This window comes from Plectropomus leopardus, chromosome 6 (assembly GCF_008729295.1).
Source record: "Plectropomus leopardus isolate mb chromosome 6, YSFRI_Pleo_2.0, whole genome shotgun sequence".
Taxonomy (NCBI): domain Eukaryota; kingdom Metazoa; phylum Chordata; class Actinopteri; order Perciformes; family Serranidae; genus Plectropomus; species Plectropomus leopardus.
Window position 1 is genome coordinate 7,337,845 of NC_056468.1, and position 18,614 is coordinate 7,356,458.

The 18,614-nt window shown below is 41.9% G+C and overlaps 1 protein-coding gene across 1 annotated transcript in view; it reads right to left on the reverse strand.

Moving 5' to 3' along the window:
* Positions 1–3,443: 3,443 nt before the first annotated feature.
* The window catches only part of sema4c (sema domain, immunoglobulin domain (Ig), transmembrane domain (TM) and short cytoplasmic domain, (semaphorin) 4C), a 173,784-nt gene continuing 158,613 nt past the window's right edge, over positions 3,444–18,614 (reverse strand). Inside the window, exons 11-17 of the mRNA XM_042489017.1 lie at positions 17,583–17,727; positions 16,831–17,044; positions 12,308–12,423; positions 9,564–9,721; positions 8,748–8,839; positions 5,969–8,527; positions 3,444–3,749 (exon numbers count right to left, since the gene is read on the reverse strand). Of these exons, the coding sequence (XP_042344951.1) occupies positions 7,632–8,527; positions 8,748–8,839; positions 9,564–9,721; positions 12,308–12,423; positions 16,831–17,044; positions 17,583–17,727 (1,621 nt within the window). The 3' untranslated portion in view covers positions 3,444–3,749; positions 5,969–7,631. The remainder of the gene's footprint in view (positions 3,750–5,968; positions 8,528–8,747; positions 8,840–9,563; positions 9,722–12,307; positions 12,424–16,830; positions 17,045–17,582; positions 17,728–18,614) is intronic.

Genomic DNA, 18,614 nt, shown 5'->3' on the forward strand with positions numbered 1-18,614 from the left:
TACAGCATAGTAAAAAATCAATAAGCCCAAACAGGTGGGTGAACTGTGGTCTAGTCTTGAAAAGCTCAGTAAAGCCTACCCACCACACACACCAGTCACAGACACACATGGAGTTCCTTCTTTTGTGAGGCTTTGGAGTCTGCGGCACAGCTGAGTACACTGAGATCAGATGCATCTGTGAGCACGTCTCCACAGCTGGGACTGTCGACCACATGAAGCATGTGGCGTCTTCTGTTGACACCAGGCAAGGCTGTGCAAGTCGATGGAGGCATGATGACGTTCTTGTGCAGCCCAGGCTAGAAATATGAAACAACTCTAGACACTCACAGGTGAAATAAGCCTCTGTGTGCATGAGTTCCTGTCTAATGTGAGATGTTTACATTTCCAAAACTTGGAAGTCTTATTCTTAGAAAATAGAATGACCAACACAATGATACACAGGAATTTGGATGCCTTGAGGCTTCACTTCAAGGTTTTGTTTGAATCAACCTCCACGAATCGTAAAATTTTGGGTTATGAGTTATGATGTTTCTGAAAAGGCTTTTAATAATTTATTTTAGGTCTATGTTTTTGAATGTGCATGAAGGCAGAAGCATCTATGGGTGGATTACTGCCCCTACAGGGCACAGTGCCAGGGGCCTAAAGTGTCAGGGCCCCCCCCCCCAGGCCCCCTGAAAAACGTCACACAAATTAACGTGCCAACTTTAAAGAGACACAAAATTACAACAAAAAGACATAAAAAGACCACAAAGAGATGCAAATGAACTACAAAGAGATATGAAAAAACTACAAGAGACACAAAAGAACAAAAAACAACACAATTAGGCCTATATCTCAAAGACACATAAATCGACCTTTTAAGAGACACAAACAGAAAACAAGGACATGCAAAGGAACTACAGAGACACAGAATAACCAAAAAGACACAAATGTAAACACAATGATACAGAGAAACAAAACATTACAAGGAGACAGAAAAGGAAAAAAAAGATTTACAAAGAAACAAAAAAGATAATCAAAGAGACACAAAAGACTAAAGAGACACAAACATACCTCAGGGAGACACAATATGACCAAATGAGATGCAAATTGCTTACCAAGGAAACAAAATTACCATAAAGAGACAAAACCACAAAAAGATGCGTATAGAGAGGTGTAAAACAAACAAAAAAGAGGCAAATCTCCTGCAAAGTCTGTTTGTTGAGGTGGTGGGGCCTCCTGCATACCTGTGCCCCGGGGCCTATTGTCTCACAATCCACCCATGGAAGCACCAAGAACCCAGAACTTTTAGCAATTTATTTCCACTTCTTTGCTGGTTCACCTCTTATAGAGTCATCATACGTGGTAGTTGATGGTAATTATGTCAATAAATAAAGATCACCTTCCCACCGATTTAAAATCCTCTTTGCAAGTTTATTTTCCTCATAGATCTACATATTTTTAGTGCCAAACATAACTGCATAAGTACCTCTTGAGGAGTTACAAGCACCCGAGGTTGGAAATCAATGCTTCAAATCCCTAAAATATATAAACACTGTCCAACACTTAACTACATGTCGCTTCCTAAATTTGTGTTGAAGGAGTACTTCAGTGATTTAGTGTTGCTCTTCAGCAAATTTTGTGGACTCAGAAGCAACGGATTTTAAAATGAGCTGTCAAAATCAAAACAGCAGTTACTGAGATACCTTGACTTTTATAAAAGTGAAGCAAAGTACCTCACTACATTACCCATAATGCAACATAACATTCTTCCTGATAGATCATCTGTACCTTGGTAAACATCCGCTCTATTCCCCATGTTTGTAATTGAAGCCCTCTGTTATAAACTTGTAGTCTCTAAACTCGGGCTGAAATAGCTCTGATGGCATCACTATGAGATTTTCTTCAGTGCCACAGAAAACGATATGCAACTGTTTTTACAGGCCAAGTAGTATTTTCTATGACTAAACGGACCTTAATGTAAAAAAATGTTTGACTTGGTCTTTTGATCCTTTGAAATATGGGCAATTTGGTTAAATTTCTTGCAAAAAAAAAAAAACCTGGGAGAAGGCAATGAGCAAGGTACACAAGACATGTCTTAAAAATGAGCAAGAAATCAGAAAAAAATGATACAAAAAAGTAACCTGAAAATAAGCACCAAAAATGAGTAGAAAAAAAGCTTAAAAATTGCTGGAAAATGAAAAAAAGTATATATATCATTTTCTTCCTCTAACACAGCTTATAAAAGCTATGAACAGAATTCTCTAGTGTTTCCCTCTGTATTTTCCCCTTAAAAAAAGAGTAATTTTCTTGTCACCTTTTCACTTATTTCTTGCAATTTGTGGGATATTTCTTACCAAGTTGCTCACTGATTTCCTTCCCATTTTTTCCAAAGAAATCAAACCAATTTGCTTGTGTTTCAAAGGGCTGAGCAGCTGTAAAAGGCGTCTTAAAGCAGCACAACAAAACTGAAGTCGATCCAGGTCTCAGAGATTTAACAAACAAAGCCACACACCTGGAGTATATCTCTATTTTTATTTGTGTATATGTACACATATAAAAAATAAGGACATATGTACAATGATAATAAATATCAACACGTTTGTACAAGTGAAATAAGTTACTTAACATACTTTAAAAACAAACATAAAAGATCAATTACAGACAAGCCAAAATGGGGGCAAAATTAAAATCAGGGTGATAATAGAATTATACAAATAATAATGCGAGAAAACAGCAGAACTTAAAGCCTTGTGTGAGAGAAAATATTATGAGCGAACAAATGCGTAAAAACAACTGAAGTACATTACACATGCATTTATTTCAAGCTTGAGACCTTTATTCTTTCAGTCTTTTTAGTTTTTGCAACATGTTATATTAAATAAATTGCCTGATTGTAAAAGGGAAATATATTAAGACATAACCAAGTACCAGTGTAAAGAGCTAATATGTTTTATGGATCCGCTTCAGGGGATGTAATATTATAAAGTGGGCACATTCTATCAACCAATATTCTCTGAATCAACAGATACGCATTTGGTTTTTAGGGGCTGACAAATTAAATGATGATTAAAGTTTTGGTTACTCAGCCTTTCGTAAGGTGAGGGGATAAAGAATCCAGCAGATCATTACTGACATACAAACAGGAAGCGTACAGGAAGTCCATCAGCCTGGAGCCGTTTAGCTCGAGGGGAAATTTAGCTGCGGATAAAATATGCAGAAAGGCTGCAGACATCAGCTCAGTGTAGCAAAGTGGACGGACTGCTGAGACTTAAATATCGATCTGGAGTCAAATAAAATTAATTTAAGCATTTCAACAAGAACAAAAGCAACTGCAGTCTACTTTGGCTTATCCGAAAAGGTGAAGAGGCACAGAAAAAGTAAACACGTTGAAATGCAGCCATGAATTCCTGTACAACCCTTGAACCACAAAATCAGACATATTTTTTCTTTTTTTTTTTTTCTTTCAAAGAGAGCATTTTTGTTCCACAATGTTAGTGTCCGTAAAAGTCCAAAAAAATGACGGTTGAAAATGATGTTCACGGATGATCATATCAAAGATGTTCAGTCCACTTGCAGAGGATCATGCAACACGAGGATGGAGTGCTGATGGCGGAGTACCTCTTCAACCTCGGGATCATTTTGATATTCTACATCTCTCTCGGCGCTCTGTACACAGTGGGGGCAAAACAAGGTGTTTTTGTCCTCCCCTTCCTTCTCGCTGTGCTCCTCCGGTCCCGACAGACACGTCCCGAAAACAAAAGCCGCCCCTGATGGACAAAGCACAGAAAAAAAGGGGCAAAATAATGTAAAGTTAGTAACAGCAAACAGATGTGGTGTTCGCTGTGTCTCAAACTTTCCTTGAAATTAGAACAGAAAGTAGGTTATATATTTTTACATCGTTACATCACCATGGAGCACATCACATTCACAGCAGATTGGCCTGATGGTGAATTAGATAATGTAGTCTGGTACTTCATGCTAATGCCTCAATATATCACACTGAAAATATTATACAACAATATACGAGCAAATGTAAAACTAATAACATTTAGTTATGACAGTTCTGAGTCTGAGATTTCAATGAAAAGCTCCCACACGCTGTCTGTATCTCGCAAGCAGAACATTGTTATTAAACAGACATCTCAGTCTGACAAAGGTCCTCCTGAGGTCAACTTTTTTTTGATCTTCAGACTGAAACATTTTCTCGTTATAAAATCTCCCGGTCGCAAGCTTCGGGCTTCAGGCGGCGTGGCTCCTTTTCTTATCATTTTTCATGAAAGTAGCTTTCCTGATGCACCTGTCCCCCCGAGACCTCAATAAAAGTGTGCACAAGGACAGTTTCTGATGAAAAGGAGACCGGGCAAATGGTGCGGAACACATGATGTAACTGGGAGGCTACAGCCATGCTAGCAGCTCTGAGAGGCTGTACTGAGGCACAGCACTGCTTTCAGCTAACGCCGGCGTTATGAAACTGCTTTTAGGTTCATAAATACAGAACATTCTGATTTTAGCGTGTTGTAATTCCTTTTCAACTACTTCATTTGATTAAAAAAAGATCCGTCTTCTAACCATGGATAAAGCTCGTCTCTGTGAGCGGCTGAAGTGGTGTTACCTCCAGCCAACACAGGATATGTTCAACCGATGATTATTACTATTATCACTAGGGGTCGACAGATTATCAGCCCGACCAGTTATTGGCACTGATATTTGGCATTTTGCCGATTATCTGTATCTGTTTTTTATTTTAATGATCGCCGATAAAATTGATAAATTAAAAAGTGCATAAAAAGTGTCAGCATGGGAAGAATTTCTATTTTGTAAAACCTCAAGGAGGTTATTTTTATTTATTCACTTTTTATTAAAATTTTCACTTGACTTTATTAAAAAAAATGTTGCTGGGAACTTTCTTTCCATACTCAGCACATTATCCATGTTGTAATGAAACATTCATATATTAGTGCCAATTGTCAATTACTGTATTTTTTTACGTCTATATTTTTAAACAATTACATAATTAGCACATTATACATACTGTATTTAAAAAAAACAAAACAAAAAAAAACTAATGGGTTACTATCACTGTATTTCTACTTATAGATTTATGTGTTTACATACCCGTGCTGGTAGTTAAGATATTTCTACGTGTGATAATTATCTATGCTGACATCAGAGCGACTGCAACGCACCTCAAATTCCGCCCAGGGATCAATAAAGTATTTCTGATTCTGAATAGCAACCACATTTTTTAGTATTGACTTGACTTGGATTTTAAAGCCTGCAAAACCACGCTGTAAATTCAGACTTCCTGTTTCTCTGAAAGGAAATGAAATAATAGAGCAAAGCGCCCCGAGTTGGGCTGAATTACGTCACAGCTCGTTCACGCGGCGTCACTAAGACAAACAGCCAAGAATCCCACCTATACTGACTGGATACTATCTGCAGTGGAAAAGCAATTTAAAAAACTTGTACCAAAAGTAAGTCAGGTCGAGATGAAGCATGCAGTGAAAATGAGGTGTAATTACTATGTTTAATCTCCTTTGTTTAATCTGTGCAAAAACTCAAGTGTGAAATTGAAGTTTGACGTGGAGCTGATTAGCCAGGAGCAGTGACTTTGTGGGGTTCACAACTTTATTTTTAGATATACAAACAAGATATGGCGTGTTATTTAGTGAGCTTTTTTAACCTTTGGATTGAGTCAAACTCGCTGTTTTCTCCTGCTTTTATGCTAATTTTGTTAACTGTCTCCTGGCTGTAGCTTCATATTTAACAGATATGAGAGTGGTATTGATCCTCTAACCTAATCCCCGGTAAGAAGGCTAATAAGTGCATTTCCTTTAGCGATAAGTTGAGCAAGGGGACAGCCAGATAAATAAACCGAATAATTCTTAACACTACACTGAGCAGCCGAAAAGCTAAATTGGAAATCGTTAAAGGTTGGGACTTTGGTTGAATGTGTTTGCATGAATTTAATTAAGTGGAACAATACCTTTCACTGGTTCGCGGCTGCTTCCCGCCTGAAGCCAGCGGTTTGTCAGAGCGGCAGCAATCTGTCAGTCTGTCCAGCCGTTCTTCCATCATCACTCTGTGTGTGTGTGTGTGTGTGTGTGTGTGTTATTGTGTTGTTTTACAGTGCTCTTCCTCTGTATTAGTCCACAGTAGCCCCGGGTGAGTCTCTGGGCATCGGTTCGAGGGAGGGAAGGAGGGAGGGGGGGTTTCATGGGGTTTTCAGGGTGCATCACAAACACACTGCGGTCCAGGATGGTTGGCATTCAGAGGACTGTGAGTGTGTGTAAGTGTGTGTGTGGGAGAGGGTAGTTTTCCTTCTTGGCAGTGCAAGTTCCCACCCTCGCCATACACATAAGATATAAAGCACTTATTGAGACATCCACAGCGGTCGCAACAGTGAGGGTTCAACTACATTCTCCATGCCTAATGTCTTCACGTCAGCTTCGATTTGGAATTAAGTGTGCAGTTATTGTTCCGCCGCAAAGGGCTGAATGCAAAATAGCCTTTTTACTTTCCGCAGCGACGAACAAACATCCAAAAGGGCTCCGCCAAGACACATATCCGTTACACACTTTGACTCCAATAAATGTCGTCTGGAGTGCACTTGTAGTATATTGGACTCGAAGGTGCGTTTGAAGGTCACCTTTGCGAGGCTGAGCGAGGAATGTAAGCCCTCGCATTGTCATTCACAGAGGGGAGCCATTAGTCACTTGAACACTGCTGTAGTCGGTAAGACGTAGAAAAAGAACAACAAGAAATGTCTTAATTCAAAACCAACCATCACAACAAATGAAATTGGAAGGGATCAAGGACTTTCTCTGGGGGGTAAATACAACGTGGGAGAAAAAAAACGAAAAAAAAATTGAGCAGAGAAAGTCTTGAGAGATTGTCCTTCATTCAAAACTCCCCCTTGTGTCTTTCACTCCAATTCACTTCATTTTCCATTTAATTTCCTCTCTCTTTGTCTCTCTCTCCTCTCCTCTCTGTCCCTCGCAGAGCTCCTGCGACGGGGACGTGATTGTCGTCTTGCTTCGAGATTAATTAGTCTTTTTATACCGCTCTCACGCTCTTGGCTCACAAATACAAAAAAAGGGAAGACGGGCTTCCAGTTTTTTAAGTGCAGTAAGCTGAAAAAGTCTCAGAGGAACAGATGGACAGAGTATCAGTTCAGTTTTTCCAGTTTGGTTGCCGTTTGTTTCAGCGCAGGGGACTAAAAGCCACTTGGTCCACTCGACATTAAAAGAAATGCGCCCCTTGGAGAACGTGTAATGGCGTTTGTTTGATTTCCATGCTTGAGGTGCTCTCCTCAGCCTTTTTAAATACACATTTTACACAAGTGGCGATTGCACAGTGGAAGCAGAGAAAAGCCACAACCATCACTTGCCCAAAAACATAATAATTATAAGAGTGCATGTTAGCGAACACAGTGTATGAGTGTGTATATTTAACATGCTGTGTGCTATAAACGTCAACAGTGAGCCGAACAGGCATTGGCGGAGCGAGAGAGAGAGAGAGAGAGAGCGTTGGGGAATTGACAGCGTGTCACTGAAAGAGAGAGAGAGCAGGCGTCCTCAAAAGGAGGGAGGTAGGTTGGTTGTTTTTGTTTTTTCCAACTCGGGGAACGCAGACGGAGGAGGACAGGCCTAGACGGACGACTCCTCGGGGTTGGCGTCGGGAAGCACGCTTCTCTGCTGCAGAGTGCGCCTCAGCTCCTCCTTAAAAGGGCTGGAGTAGTCGTTCCCGCCCATGCCCAGGCCTCCGAGCCCGCCGCCCCCAGCGCCAGCCCCGCTAGCCCTCTCCTCCCCTGCTGTGCTCAGGTTGAGGCGGATGTAGCCGTTGCTACCCGAGCCTCGAATGTTGGTGAGACTGAGACGGCTGGGGGAGTGGATGGGCTGGCCGGGAATGGCGCTGGGCGACGCCGTGCTGCTGACGCTGCTGGGCCCCAGGGCGTGACCGGGAACGATCTTCAGCGAGCCGTCCGAGTAGTAGTAGTTGGCGCCTGTCTCCCAGAAGCGGTCCTCGTCGCTGGGCATCTTGCTGGGCACAAAAGTGGGCGGCTCCTTGGGTAGAGTGATGGGGTACACCAGGGTGCTCTCCAGAGGCTTCATGTCGGCCCCTTTACCCAACGCCAGCTTCAGCCTCCTGCGCAGGTAAAGAGCGGCGACAAGTAGCAGCAAACACGCCGCTCCGAGGGTGATGACCAGCACCCAGAAAAGCCCCATGCTGCTGTCAGGGGCCCGGGCCTCCATGAAGACCGGAGCGCTGGCTACGACGGCGACTTGGTAGCGCTCGGTTTGAAACTTCACCCCTTGCTCCTCAGAGTAGCAGACATAGCGACCCGCTTGCATCTGGCCGGCTTCAGGGACGACAAGGGCCTTTAGGGTTCGGTCAAAGCGTGGCCCTCCTGCCTCGGGGTCCCCGAGCTGCAGCTCCCGTTCGTTGAGAACCCAGCACGGCTGAGCCAGGTTGGAGACCAGCTGGCAAGGCAGCACCATGTCAGAGCCCACCACCACCGTGACGTTCCTCAGACGGGAGTGCTCTGCAGAGGGAAAGAAGAAGAGCAGAGGTGGTTAAGTGTCGTCCATAATAATTCATATTCTCCAGCAGCCGGCTCTCCTCTGCTTAATTCAATTTATTCAGTTCAATCCAAATGTATTCACTCAGTTCAAGTCTATTCTCTTTGCTTTCTACTGACTTGCTCCTGCAGCGACAGTCAATTCCCACAAGGGGCCACTACTGAGGTGCGGCCTCACACTCACCGGGGCTGGGAATGGAGACGGGCTTATCGAACTTGGCTTTTCCTCGGCTGAACCTTTCCAGCATGAGGTCCTGTGACAGGGAGGGGGTGGATCTGCGGGGGAACGGACAGAAAGCAGAGCAGAAGATTAATGATGGTCACACCAAGTGCTACAGACAACACTGGATCCAGCATGTGTAAAGGTGTCCAAAGCCAAACTCAAATGACCCTATCTAGAGTCAGTGTTTAGCTTGTCCATATTAGGCTACTGTAGTAACTCAATGGATGAGGACCCGCTCCTTATGTAGACATGAACAGCTCATTTTAAGGTAACAAAGAACAATTCTTATTGTCAGATGATTGCACAATAAATCTAACACACTTCTTATGTATTGTATTCCATTTCTGTCAATTCATCCCAATAAATCCTACACACTGGACCTTTAGACAAATACAGTATATTAGCCTTTTATTACAACACAGATATGGTGAATGTTAGCCAGCTCTGACCACAGATTGTCAATTTCGTTTTATTGTTATGTTTGTTCCACAAGGGGTGATCGCAGCATGTGAAGCAGGAGGATTTGACTCAACAGCTTCAGGGTGAAAGTCTGCAAAACATGCAATCAAACCTGCTTCCCTCCGCTATAAAGTGCTGCTGATATCCAGCTAAAAGACTTCCATTAGTGTGGAGTCAATATAGAGTTAACATAATATCTATATACTTTCAGGGGCTTTGCCAATATTTGCAGTCGGCTTTTAAAATATCAATACCGAGCCTATTCTATTATTTATTTTTATTTTATAGTATAAATGCATGGCTGCACATAGGTCTCACCCGCGGTGGAGGTCGATACGGACGCAGGCCCGGCCTTCGCTGTCCCAGGCGCAGTAGGGATCCCGGGCGAGCAGGCAGTCTGGCTGAGACTGATAGCGGCTGCAGTTAGCCAAGGGCAGCTGGAGAACCTCTGCACGAGAGCCGATGTACAAGTACTTCTGCGGACAAACACAGAAAGAAAAAGATGAAGAGAGAAAGATGGAGACAAAGAACAGATGCAGCCATCATCCAGAGACAGAAACCAGAGAGAGATGAAAAACAAGAAGAAAGATAAACAGAGAGCGAGAGGGAGAGTGACTCAGTTCGGGGTTATAGGAGATAATGGGATAATCACTCTCAATTACAAAAACATTCACCCCCCTGACCCTCTTCCAATCCAATCTGGATTGCGCTCTTTTCCGCAAAAGCTGTTATAAAATGTCTGGTCGCGGCTAAGCCAGCATTAATGAGATAAGCAGCGAGCTTTGGGGCAGCGAATGCCTCGTCAAAACTGCATCGATCGGCGGACGTGCCACACAGAGCCACGGGGACGCGGCCGGTGTCAACACGCAGGCTCAGCTGACAGGGCAGGGACACTGAGAAAACAACAGGGGCCAGAGGTTCAATACCCCGCTGAGGTGACGGATTGTAATTACTGTTATTGTGAGGAGGGTTTGAATTCATGAGGCGACACTTGATCTGAAAAAGGGCAGTGTTGATAAAAACATCTGCTGAGTGGCAGCCGGCCAGGGGCCTCGTGTTGTCTGCCTGTCTGCTGTCAGTGGATCTATGATTGTAAGTGTCTGGCAAAAAGGGTATTAACAAATCAGCATAAGACAGTGTCCCACTGAATACCGATGAACAAGTGATGCAACAGCAAAGCAAGCTAATGGAACCCCAAAACTCTGCTTTCGAGGGATATGATCAGAGGAAGTACAGAACCGTGCTGCTGTACCAAAACAACAAAGAAAGTCTGAGTAACTTTTCCCCCTGAGAGACCATTAGGATTTTTCATCTCTCAAAAACACTAAAAACTTCTAGGAGTCCACGACGATAACATGCACATGGCTAAGCTCAAATGATCCAAAAAAAAAAAACAACAACACAGAAAGAAGAGCGGCTTTCTTGTTACTGAAATCCCTTTTGTCTCAATTTGTTGTATTGAATCTCGTCTGTTTAAATGTTCTTGACAAAATGTATCCAAACAGAGATGAGTCCGCTGAAATGCCAACACAAGACTTAATTCCTTTTGAGACGTTTCTGTCTTGGAAACACCAGACTCAATTTACTGAACTAAATGAAAGTGATGAATCTTAAAGGAGTCCTGCAGTGATTTAACACCCCTCCCCAAACAGTTTCTGACATTAGAACTGAAACGCTGCATCCAACAATTTCTAACGCTTCCCGAAAACTGACACTGCGCCAGTCGTGCTGACTTTGTGTTATTGGTGAGCTGTGTGAAGGTGAGGAAGTACACAGGATTTGAAATTCTCACTCAAGCTCTTTTTTTGCATTTTTACCCCACTCTTTCTCTCATTTTTAATGTGTAAAACCAGCAGCAACACTTTGCTTGCCCTATCCATATTTTGTAACGATTATTGCATCTTGCCCTTTGCTGACTGCCAACTTTTCTGATTACTTTCTGAGGCATTTTATGCCTTTATCAGATAGTGATAGCAGAGAGGTGACAGAAAATGACAGAGAGAGATGGGCTGGATTTGAATCAGGAACGTTGCACTTCTTGGCTGACAGCTTAACCCCTTAGCCACGGGCCATCAACTACATTTGTCAAAGGGCCAGAATTTTTCTAAGCAAACACTGTGTGGCTGGTCATAAAAAAATAAAATAAAAATGAATTAAATATACCAAGTTAGCCTTTCATTGTCTAATAATTTAATTAATAATTGTTTACTAATGTTATACAATTATTTTAATAATTATAACAAAAGTAGAAACTTTAAATAAGAGCATGTGAAAATTTGAAAGAAATTTAAATGAGAGCTATAATTTTCCCAATTCTTGCGCGAACATATTTGCCTGTTTTTTTAACATTTAAATGTGTCCCTTTCAGTTGCATGGGACTGAATGTCGTGGTAAGTGTGTTTAAGAGAGAGAGAACGAGAATGGTAGCAAGAGGAAAGGAGAAGGTGGAAGGTGGGCTATTGCACAAAATGTTTTTTTCAGTAAGGCTATTAATAATTAACTTGGAAGGCTGCTTTGTTAATTCTTGACATCACCAGTATTTGGCAGCAATGATCAGACAGATGGACTTATAGCATTTTTAGAGGAATTCACATAAAAAAGGGGTTGGTAAATCATTAATTTTTTAGGGGAAGTAACATGAATATAGAAAATCATGCAAGCCATCCTCTGATCCTCTGAGAAACTGATCTTTTGCTCCTTATATTTTCTGAATTGATAATAATATTAAATCATATTCTGAGGGCCAGATGATGATCACTCCCCTAAATCACAGAGTTGCCCTTATGGCAGGTTTGCGTCAAACTCCAAAAACGCTAGATGCATCTTTTCACTAGACCCTCCCTGTGTGGTAAACATCCACATTTTCAAACTCAGTTCTCCTTCAAAAATGTGCCCAAGTCAAATTAAACCTAATGACATCGCCAGGGGATATTTTTTGCTTTCACAACCTAACTCTCCGTGATTGGTAAAAAAGTATATTGCACATGTAAAACTACAAATATTCACCTTGAAAAACAAATTCCTAGAAGTAACTGAGACCCAGCCTTTCCTCTTTTCCTTACCTTGGAGTGTGAGATAGTCAGGCTGTCAACTGGCTGCGCCGTCTCGAACAGCTGGATCTCCTCGATCACGTGGGCCTCTGAGCCGAGGATCACCACCCTCTGCAGCCAGCCCTCCGCTGCGGCACACAGGAGATGAGCAGAAAAGAGGATTCAGCTCACTTCACTTCTGTTCAGCCAAACTTTCAATTCAGGTTCACTTCAGTGCAATAGACTTTCTCCCACACCCCCAGGGCAATTTTTCATGGCATGCATAAAAACATATATTTTTCAAACAGATCGCTTTGGCACTCGGCTGAATCTCACATACAAAATAGCCAAGAAACACACACCTCTGACAGTGCAACAGTTCATTTAAATACCATTGATATGATATTAAAAATATTTACACACACACCTGTTACTATGCACCAGTTCATTTGAATAATAAAGATGTGATTACATAAATTTGCCCATACACCTGTGACTGCACACCAGTCAATTTAAATATAAATGATGTGCAAACAAACACCTGTGACTGCACAGTGTATTACTTCAATATTAATGAGATACTAATACATTCACAAAGACACACCTGTGACTGCATAGAAGTTCATTAAAATATTAATGGTGAGATACTATAATATACAAACACACTCCTTTGATGCCATAAAAACTTATTTAACTATTGAAGAACATATTGTCACCATGATCTTTAATTAATTATGTGTGGAATGTATGAATTTTTATGATGTGAAAATACAAACTGTGTAAAAAAAAAAATTCAATTTAGAAATTTGAAACCTGCACAAATTGGCTTGATTTCTTTTAAAATCAATGGAGGAAGGCAATGAGCTATGAAAGAAGAAATTACCTAAAAATTAGCAAGAGAAGATTTAGCAAAAGAACCAACTAACCATTCAATCAACCAACCTAATAAACAAGCAAACAAAACAAAACAAAACAAAACAACAAAAAAATGTGAAAAAGAAAAAAGAAAGAGAAAAATGACAAGGCAAGGTCTTGGGAGAAGTGCTTTCTAAAAATTATAATAACTCTATAATAACTTTTGAATATGTGATTAAATATCTAAATATGTTTTTTCCCATGTTTTTGAAAGAAATTGCACCAACTTACTCTCCACAGTAAAAGTATGCTTGCATAACAACACATGCACACAGTGTCATCAGGTTGTCTGCAACTTTCATCAACTTCGATTTGTGAAACTTTAACGCCAGCTGCAACAAAATTTCATGCCACTCTGCAACCGAGAAAGACGGGAAATGAGAAAGAAAACAACCTCTCCTGTCAGATTGGGGTCCAGCTCAGCAAGAAGTGATCTAAAGGTGATTTTAAAAGAGTGGAGCTGCTGTTCCTGGCCTTTAAAGACCTTGGTTAAAGGTAATATTATCAGAGACACTGGCAGACTTTTTCAAGTGGTGCGTGGGGAGCTGATGCTGGAGGAGGAAGGAAGAGCAGATCCTGTGCTCCTTTCATGTAGGGCATTGTGAGCAAGTTTAGATCCCCTGCGATGACGTTCAAGGCACAGCTGGTGGGGTGACCTTGATGTGTGTGTGTGTGTGTGTGTGTGTGTGTGTGTGTGAGAGAGAGTGTGTGCGAGTGTGTGTGTATATCTATGAGATAGAGTAACATGCTGACATGTGCTTTCTTGTGTGGCCCTCTCGATTAAGAGACTGTCACAGATAATAGCCAACGGGAGGCTTGAGGGAAACACACACACACACACACTCACACATACACAGGGCATAGCTAGCAGCAGGCATATCATCACACTCGCCTCTCGCGGCGTCAGGGACCAGTGTCGGCTAATCCCTCAATCCTGTAGCCTGGTTTTTCTGAAAAACCGTCTCGACAAGCGCTCCCTCTCTCTCCCCTTTTTTTTCCACATCAGCTGTCGCTATGCTGCAGCTAATAGCTAATCAAGCCCGCAGCCCAATTGGCACTATGAGCGCACGTCTGCCAAGGGCCCTGTTGAGTTTGTGCTGTGAAGCACGACAAGCGGGGATGACTGCACTTGGCTCAGGAAGTGTGCGTGTGTATCTCTGTGTGTTTGTGTATTTCAATTTGTGAGTGTGTTACCACTGCGTGTATATGTGTGTGTGTGTGTGTGTGTGTGTGTCCATGTGTGTGTCCGGGCTCAGCCTCCCTGTTTGCCGGCAGAGAAGCCCTGAGTCCGCTGTTGTCGCACTGTCAGTTGCCACAGTCTCTCTGCCGCTGCAGTGATCTGAATGGTAAGTAGTCGAGTCTCTCTCCATTCATGAGACGGGCTGCATTCAAATTCCCATTCCCTGGAATCCGCCGTCAGATCTGTGTTACTCAGGATTACGGCTCTGGGAGGGCCGGCTGATTTCACATGCGTGCCAAAACAGGACACCTGCATATGGGCCCGATGGCGACTGACTGGAGATATTAATTAAGTCGTGCGTTCGTCGACGCTTCCTTTGATGCGTGAAGATGGATCTCAGCATGCAAATCAAGTCCTTAATTGAAACCCAGCTGAAGTCTGGCCAGATGGCAGGTTGTTTTGTGCCACCATACCTAATGCCAGTACCTGTCCCTGTCTGCTGCCATGGCCTGTAAGCTCTCATCTCTTCAACAAATGCTGTGAGCAACTCCCCTCAACACACACACACACACACACACACACACACACACACACACACGCAGTGGGGGAACAGGGGAATATGAACAAAGACTGTGTAGCTAGGATAAATTTTCACAGCCACATTGAGAGAACACCATACTGCAGGAAGTGGACAAAAAAACCAGAAACACCACATATACTCTGAAATGCACTTGAATACAATATCAATGCAAACATATTAGCTTTAAGCTTTTTAGGCTTAGCTTTTGTATGTAGATGCTGTGTCATACAGGTTATGGTTCAACACTATATTAATTTTTAAAGCTGGCGAGTATGGTGCTCTCTTGGCCTGCCTTGTAAACCCACTAACATCAACTAACATCTGGATTTTGTCGTTAGTGGGAAGGGTTCAGCATTCAAATGACTCTGCAGTCGTCACGATGTTTATCAGCTCCAGCTCCAATCGGCTGTGATAAAACATGACACCTGGGTGGGCACGCAAATTTTATCCCTTTTTCTGGCAAGACCTTGAGTAACTTCTGCAACTCTGTCATCTCAGCCACAAATTCTGTCCATGTTCGTCCAAGCAGGGCTCTGACACTTCCAAATAAGTCACCACAGAGTTTGAAAGACAGACGGAATAAGTAACTGCATTTATTTGGCCTTAAAAATGTTGGTGTCCAGACTGCCTTATTTTTTTTTTTTTTGTTGACTGAAATTGAGAAGACAAGATGAATCTATTCAGAATTACCTCAACTTGTCTTCTCAAATTAATTAAACTTAACATTTTTAAGGCAGCCTGGACGTGTAATTTTTTTAAGTTAAAACAAACATTTGATTTTTACAGTGTAATATAAAATAGAAGTATCCATCCTAACATTTTCACTGGCCTCCACGCTTCTTTCTTCAGTTTACTAACTTTTTTTTTCTGTTGCGTTTACAACGTTGAATGTCACACACTAGAAAAAAAACTCTGTCTACTGCCAATGGGTAATGCAATCTCTTACCTATTTTAAGCAGGTTTTCCCACATTTAAAAAATTGCATATATATGCTAACTTTGGTAGAAAAGGGATATTATGTTAAAAAGTGCATGTGCAACAACTGAAAACAGATAAAAAAAACCTTAATGTGTTAACTGTTTGCTTCTCCAATGTTGAATGACAGTTTAAGTTTAAGCTGAAACTTTTCGATGAGCTTAAGTATCACTTTACGTTAAAAGCTGAAAGCATTTGAAATCAGCTGAAGTGTATTTTTCCAAAAGCATTTTCAAAAGCAGTTTAAGCCCTATATGCAGATGAATTTTCAGTTTGTATAACAAACTCTGAAAGTCGTTAAACCAACATTTGAACACTAAGTTTCATTTGAAGATGAAAAACCAGAGAAAGGTGAAGTGTGTACACTGTAAATAGTTGAAGTGTCACTTGTTGTAAGCAGCTACAGCAGCTGAAATGTCAGTTTGAGTGTTTGAGCTGTCAGTTAAATGGCAGCTGGCAGTTAAATGTTTAAAGCTTGAGGGTGTTGAGATGGAAGTTTAATTAGACGTAAATGATCGGTTGAAGGAAAGCCAAGGAAGCTGTTGAAATGTTCCCTTAAGTTTAAGCACCAGAGCTAGTTAAGGTGTGGACACTGTGAACAGTTAAAGTGTCAGATATTTTAAAGCTAATATCAAATCATTCCAGGTCTGAACATTCCTTGAAACTTGAATTGCGGATACTGAAGAACAACAAAAGCTGTGAAAAAGCTGAACTACTATGATAGAGTGCAAACAATAGTGATTGATTCAAAGTTTGAATAAAGTCCCCATGAATGAGTATGACGAGGTGGAACACTGAATTCACTGATTGAATTCAACTGGCTGATCCCAGTGCCAATATTTTCCAATTAAAACAACCAACGGTTTCATTTCTGCAGCAATAACAGACACCACATGTAATTTGTACCTGTGCCGATGAAGAGCACGTTGTACGCCCGCTGGTCCAGGCCGCTGACCCGATCCACCGCCAGCCTTGTGAAGTTGACACCCTTGGTGAGCAGCAGGGGGCGAGCCAGAGCTTTGCCGTCCATCAGCGGGTGCTTCTTGGCAAAGTTGAGTGTGGCGTCAGGCAGCTGCAGGGAGCTGTTGTAGCCGCTCTCCCTGTCTGTGTTAGTTATACACTGCAGCACAGACAGGACGGAGAGACAGAGGGAGGAAAGTGGACATGGGGGAAATGAATGGAGGAAAGGGCGAAGGGAAGAGTGAGAGAGGGCCAAGAAGGAGAAAGAGGAAGAGGAGGAAACTTCTTAGCTGCAGCTGGCACAGGTTGGCATGGCTAGTTGGCTTTGAGATGACTCCCTCCCTACTCGTCTCTCCTTTTCTCCATCTTTCTTTCACTCCTGCTTTCACCTCCGCCTACCATCACACCCCTTCCTCTGCTTCCTTTCCTTTCGTCCTGCATCATTACGTTCTTAGCTTTTCGTGTTGTGCCAGCTTTTGCTCTTTTCCACTTTCATCGCCACAGTACCCCACACCACCATTTCTACTTCCCTCCCTCTTTCATTAGCCTTCCTCTGCGCACTTTTCTCTCTTTTTGTGATGCGGGTACACAAAACCCTACATTGCAGAATAGTAGTTTTGTTTCTTACTTCTGAAAGTTCACTGAAAACATCTGCATGTACCAAACATCATTTATCATATACGCTCCCAGTTTCTTACCGATCCAGGCCGCGGGACAGGGACAGCGCCCATGTAGCGCCCCCACCTTTGAGATGCCTCCCTATACTCTTTGTAGTATCCTTCAAACACCTTCTTCACATCAGCGATCTGGTACTGGCACACTGCCGACACATCCACGTCACCCCTGAAACAACAAAGTGCAGAATAAGTGATGTGTGGCAGTAAAATTGGAGAGACAGATTAGCTGTCATCCACAAAAAGAAAATGTGACTTCTCAGTAGCAGATAGCCACTGTATGCAGCACAGGTAAAGCCAGACTGACACGCAAGAATGTACTATATTGAAAAAAATGGTATATGGGGGCAAATTAGAGATATCGGTTGCACGTTAAAAGCACAGAATATGAACTAAACAACACCTCTGCAATTGGCAAACGCTGTCAAAGCGAGCAGCTGTTCTTTTAACTCTTTAAAACCTGAGGAAATTGGCTCGATTTCTTTCAAAAACATTGGAAGAAGGCGATGAGCAACTTAAAAAGAAATGACCTAAAAATTAGCAAGAAGTTAGTAAAAAGTTACAAGAAAATAAAAAAGGCAAAAAAAGGGAAATGACCGCAAAAAAAGTGCTCATATAAATTATAATAATTTTGTAACCGAATTTTAACTATATAATTATGATAATCGTAATTATAGTTTCCTGGACATTTCCCCCAACCCTTTAAAAAAATCTAAACCTACTATTTTCTTGCAATTTGCAGAGTATTTCTTGCAAAGTGGCTTCTTGCCTTTCCCCCCATGTTTTCAAAAGACATCAAATCAATTTTCTCAGGTTTCAGTGGTTTTAATACTTCTGAAAGGTTTCCATTTTTCAAATAAACAACATTTTCAGACATCGCAGTGCAGTAAATATTGATAGTAAATATTAACCTGACAGCCCATAGTGTCCTTTATTGACTGAATGATTAGATGTGTTGTCAAACCACCACTCTTTTTTTGCTGAAGCAGACTGATGTACAAATTGATGCACATGTAATACACCTCCTCAATAGGCCACTGAAATCAATCAACTGGT